This window comes from Lepus europaeus, chromosome 13, assembly GCF_033115175.1.
Source record: "Lepus europaeus isolate LE1 chromosome 13, mLepTim1.pri, whole genome shotgun sequence".
NCBI lineage: Eukaryota > Metazoa > Chordata > Mammalia > Lagomorpha > Leporidae > Lepus > Lepus europaeus.
Window position 1 is genome coordinate 44,681,061 of NC_084839.1, and position 15,237 is coordinate 44,696,297.

General features: G+C 44.3%; 1 protein-coding gene across 2 annotated transcripts in view; it reads left to right on the top strand.

Moving 5' to 3' along the window:
• Window positions 1-3,498, top strand: part of PPP1R21 (protein phosphatase 1 regulatory subunit 21) — a 98,285-nt gene extending 94,787 nt beyond the window's left edge. For both annotated transcript variants that reach the window (XM_062209414.1, XM_062209415.1), the window contains exon 22: window positions 2,762-3,498. In XM_062209414.1, the coding sequence (XP_062065398.1) occupies window positions 2,762-2,791 (30 nt within the window). In that variant the 3' untranslated portion in view covers window positions 2,792-3,498. The remainder of the gene's footprint in view (window positions 1-2,761) is intronic.
• The last annotated feature ends 11,739 nt before the right edge of the window (window positions 3,499-15,237 follow it).

The following is a 15,237-nucleotide window of genomic DNA, read 5'->3' on the forward strand; positions in this document are numbered from 1 at the left end:
ACTGTGAAACCATTTGGCACTTCTGCTACTGTTAGCTAATGGGGGACTCACAAAGGACCTTATTTATAGGAGGGTCTAAGATGGTGCTGTTGAACAATAACTTTTAGCACATTTATTCTTTTTTATTTTTTTAAGATTTATTTATTTATTTGAAAGTCAGAGTTACACAGAGAGAGAAAAGGCAGAGAGAGAGAGAAAGAGAGAGAGAGAGGTGTCTTCCATCTGCTGGTTCATCCCCCAATTGCCTGCAACAGCTGGAGTCAGGAACCAGGAGCTTCTTCTGGGTCTCCCATGCAGGTGCAGGGGCCCAAGGACATGGGCCATCCTCTGCTGCTTTCCCAGGCCATAGCAGAGAGCTAGATCAGAAGAGGAGCAGCCGGGTCTCAAACCGGCACCCATATGGGATGCTGGTGCTTCAGACCAGGGCGTTAACCCACCATGCCACAGCGCCGGCCCCCAGCACATTTATTCTCATAGATATCCCTATAACCTAGGAATGTCTTCCCTTTAACTCCAGATTTTCTTTGTGTTATCCTTTGCTTGTCTGGGCCATTGCTGGTAGATATTGGGTCCTAGGTTCAGGGAGCAATGCATACCCACGTGGAGTGTCTCTGTCATTGTAGCATAGTGTATGTATAAAGGGTAAGCTTGGGAAGGTGGGCCCGGGGCTAAACACATTTTGGTAACTTAGACAAATATTATGCCACCACTAGGTGGAGCCCACAATCTCTAGCCTGTGTGTACTCAGTACTGCTGCTGCCACTTACTGACTCAGCAGGCGGTGACAGAGTTTGTGTCCACTGGGGAAGAAGGAGAGATAAAGAAGCATAGCTGTTTTGACATCTGCTAGCAGGCATAAAGCCACCATATAAGTGGCTTGCTTGCTTTTTTTTTTAATTTATTTGAAAGAGTTACAGAGAGAGGTAGAGACAGAGAGGTCTTCCATCTGCTGGTTCACTCCCCAGATGGCTGCAACAGCTGGAGCTATGCCGATCTGAAGCCAGGAGCACGTGGGTGCAGGGGCCCAAGGACTCGGGCCATCTTCTACTGCTTTCCCAGACCACAGCAGAGAGCTGGATGGGAAGAGGAGCAGCCAGGACTAGAACCAATGCCCATATGGGATGCTGGCGCTTCAGGCTAGAGAATTAACCTGCTGTGCCACAGCGCCAGCCTCTAGGGTGCTTTCTACTTAGTAGGGTCTCCTTGGAAAATGTATCATATGAATGCATTGGAATCTGCATTATATAATATTGTTTTTCAACATAGTTTCATGATATTAAGTGACCTCTCACTACATTGGAGGATGTTTCTGATGCTTCTTTGGACCATCTCTGTGACGATTATAACCAGCCAATGTGGTTCTGATTATGGTTTGCCTGTTACTTGTGCTCCAAGAAATTTGAGCTTTGAGGTAGGGGGTGGGAGGCTGGTTCTCTTGAAGAATGCCTCGCTTGGCCCTTTTGGCCTCTTGGTATTCAAGCAGAGCAACATCTAAGTCCTGGGTTGTATTTCTAGTAATATCAGAAAGCACACACATTGAGGAATGACTGTTTTGCTTTTTCTCCTGGTGTGTATCATATGTTTCAGCATTAGTATGAGAAATCCCACTGTAGCACCTAACATTTAGAAAGAAGATGACAGCGATTCTGGGGAAACTCTTCACTCTAGAGTCACAGAAGTATTGGTTTTGAATTGGAAAGGGTAAATGCTGAGTACCTCAAAGCTCATTGGGATTGCAGCTACTTCAGAAGTTAGGGGATTTGCAAATTTTCTCAGAGCTTTTAAATCTATTCTATAAAAGACCTGTCACTAATAAAACTCTGAGTAACAGACCCAAATTCGGATATTCAGTTTACATTATTAACTTTTCTTTGATTACCTGTAATCCCTATATTTTGCCTTTTCCCTTTTGTTTATGAGTAATTTGTATTGCTGTAGCAGCATCATATGGCTGAGTTGACATTGTCTCCCTTGGATACCAAGTAAACATCTTCAATCATTTGTTTGTCATTATCTTGCTTTCAGTGTTTGTATTTTGCAATTTACTTTCAAGAAGAAAATTCATTGAGAGCCAGTGACTCTGGGATTTAATTAGAACATATTCCTAAGAAGTGAACTACTCCCAAAAGAAGAAAAGTCCCGCAACTCTGCAAAGTCCGAATCTCTGTATTCAGGGAATTGGGAGTCAGTTGAGACCTTTTCCCTGTACCTTGTGCTCAGCCAGGGTCGGAGCTTACTTTTGACAGTAATCAGTGCCATTTGGGTGTTGGTTGGCACGTGTTCAAGATTATTACCCATGAAGATCTCTAAAAGATCTTAAACAAGAAATAAATATGTTTATGCTAAAAGTTTTTATTCAGCTTCATGAAATTTCATATTCCCCTGTTTTTTGGGAAAAATGAATAGGTTTTTGATAAATTCAAGATAGTAGCTTTCTTTTCTTTACTGTGTAAACTCATTCCCCAGAGGATAGGGGCCCATGGAATTACTCATATATATGATTCCACAATTTTCTGTGCCAGTGTCAACTTACAATTCCTTTTCCACAAACCTTTTGAAGTGCCCTCAGACAGAGGAGTAAGTTAAAAAGAACAAACTTGCTTTGCAGTTACTAAATAAAAGTTTACAAAGCAAGGTTATTGGCTGTTCTCTCCCTTGGAAAGCTCAAGTTTCCAAAGTAAAACATGCTTTCAGACAGCTGGTTTGCAAACTGTGTTTCTGGAAGTGTGTGTTCTTACTGTTGATATTTTTGTTTACGCAGGGAAATTCCAAGAAGAACAAGACTCGATAGCTTACACAGAGCTGGTGGGCGACTGTTCTTCCCAGAGCTGCTGCTGCCGCTACAACAGACCTGCAGGGCCCAGACTCCATGTCCAGGGCTGGCGGCCTTCAGGAAGCTGAAGGCTGCTGGACCTAGTAAACTCGGCAGAGTTGTAAATGGCCTTGAAACATTTAAAATAGATTTGTAACCAGGAAGGCAAATACTGAATTTGATGTTGACAGGAAAATGGAAAACAATACATATACCATGGATATTGTAGGTTTCCTTATGCTGTTTTTACTGTGCACTTTTTAAAATTAGGTTTTAATTTCGGTATGTAAGAACAACAAATATTTTGTATATTTTCAAACTCAATTATATGCTAATCAATTTGGTATCTATGGAATAGATATATGTTTCTGGATAAAATGCTTAAATTGTTCAAATGTCATTACTTCTTACTGTGAAGGAAAGCAGTCTGCAGATTGTTTTTTAAGATTTATTCATATTCTCTTTTTCCCTCTCTCCCCCTCCTCCTTCCCTCCTCTGTTCACCCCCCTCTCCCTCTCCTTTCTTCTCCCTTCTGTCCTCTCCCCCTACCCCAGCCCAGGGAGGAGGGAGTCTGCCTTGCAAACTTCAGATTCTGTGGGTTTATTATCATGTCTTCAGCTCCTCAGTACCCTCTCTGTGTTAGAATAATAGCTAAAGGAAATTCATGTGAATAAATTCGTACTTACATCAAACTTTCAGTCTCTCTATGAAACTATCGAGGTAGACTTTATAAAATTTATCAAACCCCAATTGGCTTAGATGTAATCCAGTTCCTTAAATTGGAATAATTAGTAGTTAATAATTAATAGTTAATCCTTTGGTAAAGCTTACGGATTTTGCCCCAAGAACTACTTATAACCACACTTCTGGTAAAGACCCTGAGCCCTCTCAGGCACCCCTTGGTTTATCTCATAAACACTGCGTCACTTCAGTGTACACGTGAGGGGTGTCCCTCCCAGCCCACCCCCACGCCCAGCCCCTAACTAGACTGCAGTTTTCTGTGTTGCTGGCACTGGCCCATTTCAGCCCTGCATCCAAGCCCCCAGATTAGCCCGGGGTCCCTGAAACCCCTTCCTCCATCTCCCTTGAGACTATTCCCCAGGCAATTGCCAGTCACCCTGTGGGGGCCAAGTGCCGGTTCACCTGCGGGCCCCTCTCCACCTTCTCCTCTGAACTCAGTACAAAGACCAACGCCTTGCCATGTGCCAGAGAGACTCTAGTGGTTATGCCCAGCCCTCACGCAGTGCAAGGGTTTGGATCCTGACTTGAGGGACTCTGGGGTTAATTGGTCAGTCCCATTCTTCTTGGAATTCAGGCTCCTGCCCCCTTGCTTTCCCTTTTCTGTTCCCTGCAGGTGCACCTAGGTCTGCAGTCGTGGAGAAGGAGACATCAGAGACCTGGGCTGACCTGCCCCACTGCGCTCGGGGCGGCTGGTTCCTCCCAGGTGCTTACTGCTCTGTGACAGTCTTTGGCGTTTCTAGTCCCTTTCTCTTCGAAGGTTCGCCTGGGGCTGCTCACTTCTCTCCTTTAGCCTTGTCCTCCTCATCCTTGGGCTTTGCACCGTCAAGTTCACAGCCTGTCGGCAGTGAGTACTTCTCACCTGCCACGCTTGTTTCTGCATTTCCTGCCGTCCCCTGCTTGTAGAGGCACAGGTGTCCTTGCCACTGTCCAAGCTGACCTGCTGCTGTATGCTTAATGCCCCTCCTTTTCCAGGGTGTGGCTTGTCATTGAGATCTTCCATTTCTCATTTTACTGACTCCTCTCTCCACGCTTCCAAACTCAACTTTAAAAAGTTGGGAGTGTAGCCTTTGAAGCCAAACTCCCTATACATACAGATGAGTTACTTAGCATTTTTGTACCTCAGTTTCCTTCCCTGTGAAATGGGACTATTAACAATATATACCTTGGGGCCAGTGCTGTGGCGTACCGAGTTAGGCTGCTGCCTGTGACACCAGCATCCTGCATAGGTGTCACTTTGAGTCCTTGCTGCTCCACTTCTGGTCCAGCTGTCTGCTACTGTGCCTGGGAAATCTGCAGAATATGGTCCAAGTTCTTTGGCCTAGCACCCATGCAGAAGAACCAGATGAAGCTCCTGGCTCCTGGCCCTTGGCTTCCCTCTGGCCCAACCCTGACCATTGCGGCCATTTGGGGAGTGAACCAGCTGATGGAAGATATCTCCCCATCTCTGTAACTCTGCTTTTCAAGTGAATAAAATAAATCTTTAATACAGATGCAGCAAGAGAAGGAGAGAGATCGATCTTCCACCCTTCCATCCACTGGTTCACTCCCCAAATGGCCACAACAGTCAGGCTTAGGCCGAAGCCAGGAGCTCCTTCTGGGTCTCCCATGTGGGTTCAGGGGCCCAAGGACTTGGACCATCTTCTTGCTGATTTCCCAGGTGCAACAGCAGAGAGCTGGATCAGCAGTGGAGCAGCCTGGACTTGAACCTGCTCCCACATGGGATGCCAGGGCCGCAGGAGGAGGCTTAACCTTCTACGCCACAGTGCCGGCCCCCACCACTAGACTTTGTGCAACGTACTTTTGTTGTCTTCCCATCTTCAGCGTGACCCACTGACTTAGTCGAGTTCCTTTGCTTACCTTTTGATTTCAATGGAATCGTTCAAACATAAATTGCCGGCATCCACCTCCTTGCCAAGTCCAGCCGCTTCTTTGCATCCGCGTTCTTGTGTGAGTTTTCTGTAATGCGGACCACTCTTGCCTGCTTTGTGTTAAGACCTGTTCTTCCCTTGGCTTTTCAGCACTTATTTCTCTTTCATTCTTGTTCTCCCTCCCTGTGCAAACTACTTCTCAGTTTCTCCTCTTCCTCTTTCCTTTAATCATCAGTGTTCTCCAAGGTTCTGTACTAACTTCTGTCAGCCATGCTGTTCTGAGTCATGTCAGATCTTACCTTTCTTTGTCCTCTTCTGGGCTACCTGAGTACCTGCTGCTTTATGAACCATTTACTGGGATACCCCACAGGTGGCTCACGATTCAAGAGGTTCATTCAGTGTGAAGCTCACTCATTGCTCCTTTTCCTCTAGTCTTCTTGCCGTCCCACCAGGCCTGTTTCTTACCTTCTATTTCTCCGTTCAACACATATTTTTCAGTGCCTGTTGTAGATCAAGTATTGGGATATGAGAAATAGACAAAGATTCCTATCCTCGTTGAACTGTCTTAGTGTAGAGAAAATACAAGGTAAGTAAAAAATGGAATGTGTTTTTTAAGTGTTGAGAAAAAATAAGGCCAAGAAGGGGGACAAGAACTTGATAAGATGTTGCCTTTTTAGATAGGGAAAACAAGAAAGGACTGGCAAAGATCTGACCTTTGAGTTAAGTTCTGGAAAAAGTAAAGGCAGGATGATGTTGGCTTGGGCTGAGGTGGATGCCCTGTAGATGGCGGGAATAGCAGATGCTAAGGTCCTGAGGTAAGAGCATCCTTGAGACCCAGATCAGCAAGGAGGCCAGTGGCCAGTCCAAGGAAGTAGATCGTGTAAGGGTGACACAGCTAGATGAGATCAGAGGGTGGTAGTGGGTCAGATAACTGTGTCCTGTAGGTCATGGGAGACTTTGACCTTGACACTTTGAATGTTAATGGGAAACCTCTGGAGGGTTGGGAACAAAGGAGTGATAACATCTGACTTACATTTTAATTGACTTGTTGGCTATTTGTTGAGAAGAGACCACAGGGGAGCAGAATGGAAACAGACCAGTTAGGGAGCTATTGAGAGGTGCTGGTGGCTTGGTCCATAGTGGTGGCAGTGGAAGTTGTATGGAAGTTGTATGGGCTAGAGATAGAGAGGGTAAGATACGCTAACAGATTTTTCCACATTGCAACTCCTCCCCCTGTAGATTACTTCCTGGAATCTAACAAACGTTCTTTATATTTCTGGTTCTATTTGTTGCCTCTGCCGACTCATAGAAGATAGAGCAGGAAAGCAGATACTGATGCCTGGCAGGCTCACTGCTGCAGCTCCTGTTCCCTGGCCACTACCAGCGCGTAGTGAATATTTGTTGAGCGCATGGTGATGATGGGATCTGGGGTGGGAGAGAGAGAGAGAGGAGTGGGAGAAGAAGCCAAGGGTTTCGGCCTGCACAAACTTGACTGAGGGGGAGAGTTGAAGGAGGAGCAGTTAGCTTCCACCTTGTTGTAACTGAGGCCAGAGAGCCGGCAGCGCCTTTGATTCCTCTTCGCCTTGCACATCTCATTGGCTCTCTTGTGTTACTGAGTCTTGCAGTGTCTCTTCTCATCTCTCTTCACTCAGTGGCTGCCTATTGTCCAGACTACTCACCTGGTCTGCTCTGCTTCTCCTACCCTTTGCCAGATCTTCCTTCTAAAACATCTCTCTGCCTCCCTGTTAGTTCCTGACAGAAAGCCTTGGAATGGCCCCTCGCTGCCTGCTGCGCAAGGTCTGCTAGCGGTGTGGGCACTGGAGGCTCGCAGCCCCCCTTGGCGCGCGCTCCACATTCCTCACGCCAGTGCGCCCTCCTGCCTTTGTGAAGACTCCAGCCCTGTCCCCCAGGAACGGTTGTACTCTCCCGAGCAGTGGGCCTGTTTTCCTCGCAGAGGCAAACTGTGCCCTTTGGCTTAACTGCTGAGATCCTGGTCATCTTGGCAAAATCAGTTCCCCAGGCATATAGTAACCACCGCTGGTGAGCCACTTACTTTAACTCGGGCATAGGTAAGACTTAACAAATTATTTCACTTAAACCTTCCAACAACCATGTCTTGGACATATTACCCCCAGTTTACAGTTAGAAAATGGAGGCTTAGGGGGATTATTGGCAGCTTTTCCAGGATCACAAAGGTAGTATATATTGGAGCCAGGATTCAAACTCACCCTAGTCTGACTACTGAGCCTAAATTGTTCACAATTACAGTATGAGCATTTTTTTCAAGATTTATTTATTTGAAAGCAGAGTGACAGAGAGAGGGAGCTTGAGTGAGCTTCCATCTGGTGGTTCATTTCCTTATATGGCCACAACAGCCAGGGCTGAGCCAGGCCAAAACCAGGAGCCAGGAACTCCATTCAGGTCTCCTATGTAGATGGCAGGAGCTCAAGTACTTGATCCATCATCCACTGCTTCCTGGGTACATTAGCAGGAAGGTAGTTTAGAAGTGGAGCAGCCAGTGGCTGGCACTGTGGCCTAGTGGGTAAAGCCACCACCTGTAGTGCTGACATCACATATGGGTGCTGGTTCAAGTCCTGGATGCTCTATTTCTGATCCAGCTCTCTGTAGCTCCCTGATAATGTGCCAGTGAAAGCAGTGGAGGATGGCCCAAGTGCTTGGGCCCCTGCACCCTCATGGGAGACCTGGAAGAAGCTCCTGGGTTTGGAGTGGCCCAGCTCCAACCTTTGAGGCCATCTGGGGAGTGAACCAATGGATGGAAGATCTCTCAATCTCTCTCTCTCTCTCTCTCTCTGCCTTTCAAATAAATAAATATTTAAAAAATAAACTGGAACAGTCAGGATTTGAACCAGTACACTGATATGGAATGTGAGCATCTCAAACAGTGGCTTAACCTGCTGTGCCATAATGTCAGCCCCGGTATAAGCCTTTTAAATTGAAGGCTTTCAACTTCTTCAGCTACTATATATTTGGAGGATAAAATATTAAATTTTGGGGCCAGTGTTGTGGCCCGGCAGGTTAAGCCACCACCTGTGGTGCTAGCCTCTCATACAGGTGCTGGTTCCTGTCCTAACTGCTGTGCTGCAGATCCAGCTCCCTGCTGCTGCACCTGACAAAGCAGCTCAAGGTGGCTCAAGTGCCTGAGCCCCTGTCATCCATGTGGGAGACCCAGATGAAGCTCCTGTTCTCTGGTTCCAGCCTGGCTCAGCCCTGGCCGTTGCAACCACTTGGAGAGTATCCAACCAAATGGAAGATCTCTCTTACTCTTTCAAATAAATAAATAAATAAATAAAATCTTTTTAAAAATTAATTCTCAAAGTAACTCCTGTACTTCATTCAGCTTCCCCTTTCCACATCTGAAGTAAGTACCCATTTTCCTTTCTTATTGGCTTTTAGGTAGCTTCTTAGACTAACTTAAAAAAAAAATGTTTACTTATTTGAAAGGCAGAGCAATAGAGATGACTTAGAGAGAGGGAGGGAGGGGAAGTGAGGAGGTGGGGGTAGGATCTTCCACTAACTGGTTCACTCCCCAAGTGGTTGCAATAGCCAGGGATGGGCCAGGCTGAAGCTAGAAGTCTGGAGTTCCATCCTGGGCTCCAGCATAGGTGGCAGAGGCACAAGCACTCTGCCTATCCCTCTGCTGCCTTCCCAGGCACATTAGCAGGGAGCTGAATTGGGAGCAGAGTAGCTGAGACTCTAAGCAGCACTCCAATTTGGGATGCTGATGTTACAAGTGGCGGCTTAACCCTCTGCACACAACACAGCCCCTCTTAGGCTAATTTGAAGGCTCTGCTACAAAGTTTCTCTTTGGCATGATCTTTCTCACCTCTGACTCTTCTTTTTTTTTTTTTAAACTTTCATTTAGTTTCATTTTATTTGAAAGGCAGAAAGGCAGGGAGAGAGGCAGACAGGGAAAGACCTTCCATCTTCTAGATCACTCCATATATGCCCACAACAGCCAGGGCTGGGCCAGGCAGAAGCTAGGAGCCCAGAACCCAATCTAAGACTCTGGTGGTTGACAGGGCCATTACATGCTGCCTCCCAGGGTGAGCATTAGCAGGAAGCTGGATCGGAAGCCAAGGAGCCGGGACTTGAACTGGGCACTACAGTACAGGATGTGGCATCCCAGGCTGCAACTCAGCTGCTGCACCAAGTGTCTGCTCCCCAACTTCATTTTACTTTACACATTCCCTGTCACACAAACCTTGCCCAACACCAGACGCTGAACATATTTATGCCATGATGCTGCCCCTTCCTACTGGTCCTCTTTCTATGCCAACTTTGCTGTTGTCATCGTTTTGTTAGGGGAGGTTTCTAACTTACAAAAATATAGCACAGGCCGGTGCCGCAGCTCAATAGGCTAATCGTCCACCTGCGGCGCCGGCACCCCAGGTTCTAGTCCCGGTTGCCCCTCTTCCGTCCAGCTCTCTGCTGTGGCCCAGGAGTGCAGTGGAGGATGGCCCAAGTCCTTGGGCCCTGCACCCACGTGGGAGACCAGGAGAAGCACCTGGCTCCTGGCTTTGGATCAACGCGGTGCACCAGCTGCAGTGGCCATTGGGGGTTGAACCAACGGAAAAGGAAGACCTTTCTCTCTGTCTGTCTCTCTCACCGTCCACTCTGCCTGTCAAAAAAAAAAAAAAAAAAAAAAAAAGCACAAACCCCATGTCCCTGTCCCTTGTGATGAACACCTGCCAATCTTTTATTGTTTTTCCACATTTATGTTTTTCCTGGAGAATTTTCAAACAATTCCCAGACATTGGGTTTTCCATCTGTACAAAATACTTCGGTTTTGCATACCTTTGGAAAGATGGCGAGCTCTGGCTTCTGAACTTTCTGAACTTTGGTGAATCATTCATTCACCAGGGGTGTATTGAGCGCCTGCTGTATGCTCAGTGCCAAGCACACTATGATGAGCAAAACAGACATGCTGGCTGCCCTCGAGAGCTGAAAGCCCATTAGGCAAAGAAGTGATCACATAAATGCACAATCACCAACGCTTCTTTTCCATCCAGCCTGCCCTGGGATCATCGCAAGGCAGTAAGCAAGGTTAATACATAAGGGCTATTTTTTTTTAAACAATAAAATGTTTGAATTTTTAAAAAGTATGAGTTTAGTTTGAGTGAAGCAGTTCTAATACTAAGAAAAAAAAACAACAGCTCTCCCCATTTCATGTTCCCCAGAGAAAACCAGTTCCACTCAGAATTTTGGTATCTATATTTCCAAATAGCATGCTATTTTTGCATTTCCTGTTAGACATTACTAATTGACTTTGCAGTTGGAAACTAAGGATTTGCTTGTTTCAACTGCCTTCTCTCACCACTCGATCAGTCACATACAAATATTTTTCTCATTAAACTAGTTAGGTCAACATCTTGACTAGGTCAATATCCAGTATATAATCCATGACTGTTTTAATACCACTAATATAGCTGGGTCATATCATCAACCATGATTACTTTTTCTTTCCTGTAAAACTTCAATGCTCTCTTTGGAGTTGCTAGTTATCTTTCATTAAAAAATACATTTATTTCCTATGTTCTGTGGTCCTTAGAAGCAAACTACTCTCTAGGTGTGTAGCTCTTCGTCTTCCTGTGATCAGACTCAGATGTTCAGCCAACCTCATGTTCTAGAAGGCTCAGCTAAGTGCTCCGCCACCTGCTGCAGGCACTGATCCCTGGGCTGGCCGCACTGCTGCAGTCTGGGACCTCCCTTCTCCATGTCCTGAAATAACCTCTGAACCCTCAGTGCACTGCTTCTGTGGCTGCCTTTGCCTCTTGGCTTCCTGTCCAGCCTCTTGTGACATGGAAAGTGAAAAATGAGAGGAAATTCTCGTCTAGGCTGAGCAGGGAGGGCCACACCTACTTTCTCCTGATTACATATCGTGATGCTTATTTCCTGATGTTCATTGTTGAAAATGTGAGAAATGAGAAAAAGACCAGGAGTATGCATATCTTTTTTTTTTACTTTTTTTTTTTTTTTTTTTTTTGGACAGGCAGAGTTAGACAGTGAGAGAGAGAGACAGAGAGAAAGGTCTTCCTTCTGTTGGTTCACCTCCAAAATGGCCACTATGGCCGGCACGCTGCACTGATCCGAAGCTAGGAGCCAGGTGCTTCTTCCTGGTCTCCCATGTGGGTGCAGGGCCCAAGCACTTGGGCCATCCTCCACTGCCTTCCCAGGCCACAGCAGGGAGCTGGACTGGGAGAGGAGCACCAGGACTAGAACCCGGGGTGCGGGTGCCGCAGGCGGAAGATTAGCCTAGTGAGCCGAGGATGTCGCCGGCCAAGTATGCATATCTTTGTAGAGATGCAACAATTAACATTATTACTTCTGCTCTTATGCATATGAGATCTAATTTTAATCAAAATTGGGATTATAAGACATTGAGGTTGGGGGAAGAGTTTAATACAAAAGGGAAAGGCGGGTACATTACCTGGCTGTACAACTTCAGGGAGCACCATTCGCTCTATGTTCTATAGGAAACACAGTGAGAACCCAGTGAACCTGGGTAAAGGCATAAGAGCCACTGGGAACAGCCTGAGAAACTGGTAAATAGCATAGGACTTGTTATGTCATTTGTCAACACCACCCCCTATTAATTTGTCCATGCATTACTGCTAAATTTTTTTAAAGATTGATTTATTTATTTGAAAGATAGAATTTTGATAGCTAGATGAATGGGTGGATGGAAAGATAGATAGATAAATATATTGATAGATAAAGAGACAGACAGACACATAGATCTTGCTATCTGTTGGTTCACTCCCAAAATGGCTGCAATGGTCAGAGCTGAGCCAGGCTGAACCCAGGAACTTGGAACTCTGGATCTTCCACATGGGTGGCAGGGGCTCAAGCACTTACTTGGGTCATATTCTTCTGCTTTCCCAGATGTATTAGTAGGCAGTTGGATCAGAAATGGAGCAGCTGGGACTCCAGCATGGGATGCTGGTGTCACAGTTTGTGGCTTAACCTGCTGCACCATGACCCTGTCCCCATAATACTGCTCACTTTTCAAAGCTGTTAAAACTAGATTCTTACTTTGGGTAAGACACTAAGTCTTTCAGTTAACCAACAGATACTTTTAAACAATATAACCACTTTCCAAGTTCATTATTATTTTTGTTTCCTCCGAAGAAATCGTTATTTAATGAGTACAAATTTTATAAGTACAACTTTAGTAATATAGTGATTCTTCCCACCATACTCACCCTCCACACACTCCCACCCAACCTCCTCCTCCCACTCCCATTCCCAATCCTGTTCTCCATTAATGGAAAAAAAACAAAACAAAACAAAAAACCAAAAAACTAAAACTTCCTTAACAGTCAAGACAAGGGCTGTTAAAGTCATTGCTTCTCAAAGTGTCAATTTCACTTCTACAGATTTCCTTTTAGGTGCTTTATTAGTTGTCACAGATCAAGGAGAACACGTGGTATTTGTCCCTTTGGGACTGGCTTATTTCACTGAGTGTAATGTTTTCCGTATTCATCCATTTTGTTGCAAATGACCGGATTTCATTTTTTTTTTTTTACTACTGTGTAGTATTCCATAGAGTACATAGCCCATAATTTCTTTAAACAGTCTTCATCTGATAGGCATTTAGGTTGATTCCATTTCTTAGCTATTGTGAATTGAGCTGCAATAAACAGGGAGGTGCAGATAACTCTTTCATTTGCTGATTTTATTTGCCTTGGGTAAATTCCTAGGCGTGGGATGACTGGGTCATATAGTAGGTCTATATTCCAATTTCTGAGGTATCCCCAAACTGACTTCCATAGTGGTCTTACCAGTTTGCATTCCTGTCAACAGTGGATTAGTGTTCCTTTTCCCCCCACATCCTCACCAGCATTTGTTGTTTGTTGATTTCTGTATGAAAGCCATTCTAATTGGGGTGAGGTGGAACCTCATTGTGGTTTTGATTTGCATTTCCCCGATGGCTAGTGATTCTGAACATTTTTTCATGTGTCGGCCATTTCAATTTCTTCTTTTAAAAAGTGTCTGTTTAACTCCTTTACCCATTTCTTCACAGGGTTGTTTGTTTTGTTGTTGTTGAGTTTCTTGATCTCTTTATATATTCTGGTGATTAATCCTTTACCAGATGCATAGTTTGCAAATAATTTATTCCATTTTGTCAGTTGCCTCTTTGCTTTCCTGAGTGTTTCTTTTGGAGTTCAGAGGCTTCTCAATTTGATATAATCCCATTTGTGAATTTTGGCTTTGATTACCTATGCCTCTGTGGTCTTTTCCAAGAACTTTTTGCCTGTGCCAATGTCTGGCAGGATTTCCCCAATGTTCTCTAATAATTTGATGGTATCATGTCATAGATTTAGGTCTTTAATCCATTTTGAATGGATTTTTTTGTATAGGTGAAAGTTGGGATCCTGCTTCATGCTTCTGTATGTGGAAATCCAGTTTTCCCAGCACCATTTGTTGAATAGACTGTCCTTGCTCCAGGAATTGATTTTAGTTCCTTAGGCAAATATAAGTTTTGAGGTCTCCTGTGTTTCTATATGAATTTCAGCATCAGTTTTTCTAGATCTGAGAAGAATGTCTTTGGTATTTTGATTGGTATCACATTGAATCTGTAAATTGCTTTTGGAAGAGTGGAAATTTTGATGATACTGATTTTTCCAATCCATGAACGTGGGAGATTTATCCTTTTTTTTTTTTTTTTTTGTATCTTCTTCTACTTCTTTCTTTAGTATTTGTAATTCCCATTGTAGAGATCTTTAACATCCTTGGTTAAATTTATTCCAAGGTATTTCATTTTTTTTTTTTTTTGGTAGCTATTGTGACTGGTATTGATCTTAGAAGTTCTTTCTCAGCTGTGGCATTATCTGTGTATACAAAGGCTGCTGAGTTTTGTGTATTGATTTTATATCCTTTACCAAACTCTTCTATGATTTCCAATAGTCTCTTGGTGGAGTCTTTGGATCCCCTATATATAGAATCATGTCATCTGCACATAAGGATAGTTTGACTTCCTCTTTCTCAATTTGAATCCCTTTGATTTCTTTTTCTTGCTTAATGGCTCTGGCTAAAACTTCCAGGATTATATTAAATAGCAATGGCGAGAATGGACATCCTTATCTGGTTCCTGATCTCATTGGGAGTGCTTCCAGCTTTTCCCCATTCTATAGGATGCTGGCCATGGGTTTGTCATAAATTGCCTTGATTGTGTTGAGGAAAGTTCCTTCTATACCCAGTTTGCTTAGAGTTTTCATCATGAAAGGGTGTTGTATTTTATCAAATGCTTTCTCTGCATCTATTGAGATAATCATATGGTTTTGTTCTTTAGTTTGTAAATGTGATGTATCACATTGATTGATTTGTGAATGTTGAACCAACCTTGATACTAGAGATAAATCCCACTTGGTCCAGGTGAATGATATTTCTGATGTGTGGCTGGATTTGATTGGCCAGAATTTTGTTGAGGATTTTTGCGTCTGTGTTCATCAGGAAATTGGTCTGTAGTTCTTGTTCTCTGTTGCGTCTTTTCCAAGTTTAGGAATTAAGGTGATTATGGCTTCATAGAAAGAATTTGGGTGGATTCCCTCCCTTTCAATTGTTTTGACTAACTTGGAAAGAAGTGGAGTTAGTTCTTTTTTAAATGTCTGGTAGACCAGTGAAGCCATCTGGTCCTGGACTTTGCTGGGAGGCTCTTTATTGCTGATTCAATTTCTGTCTTGGTTATGGGTCAGTTGAGGTTTTCTATGATTTCATGGCTCAATTTAGGTGTCTAGGAATCTATCCATTTCTTCTAGGTTTCCCAGTTTGTTGGCATACATCTCTTTGTAGTAA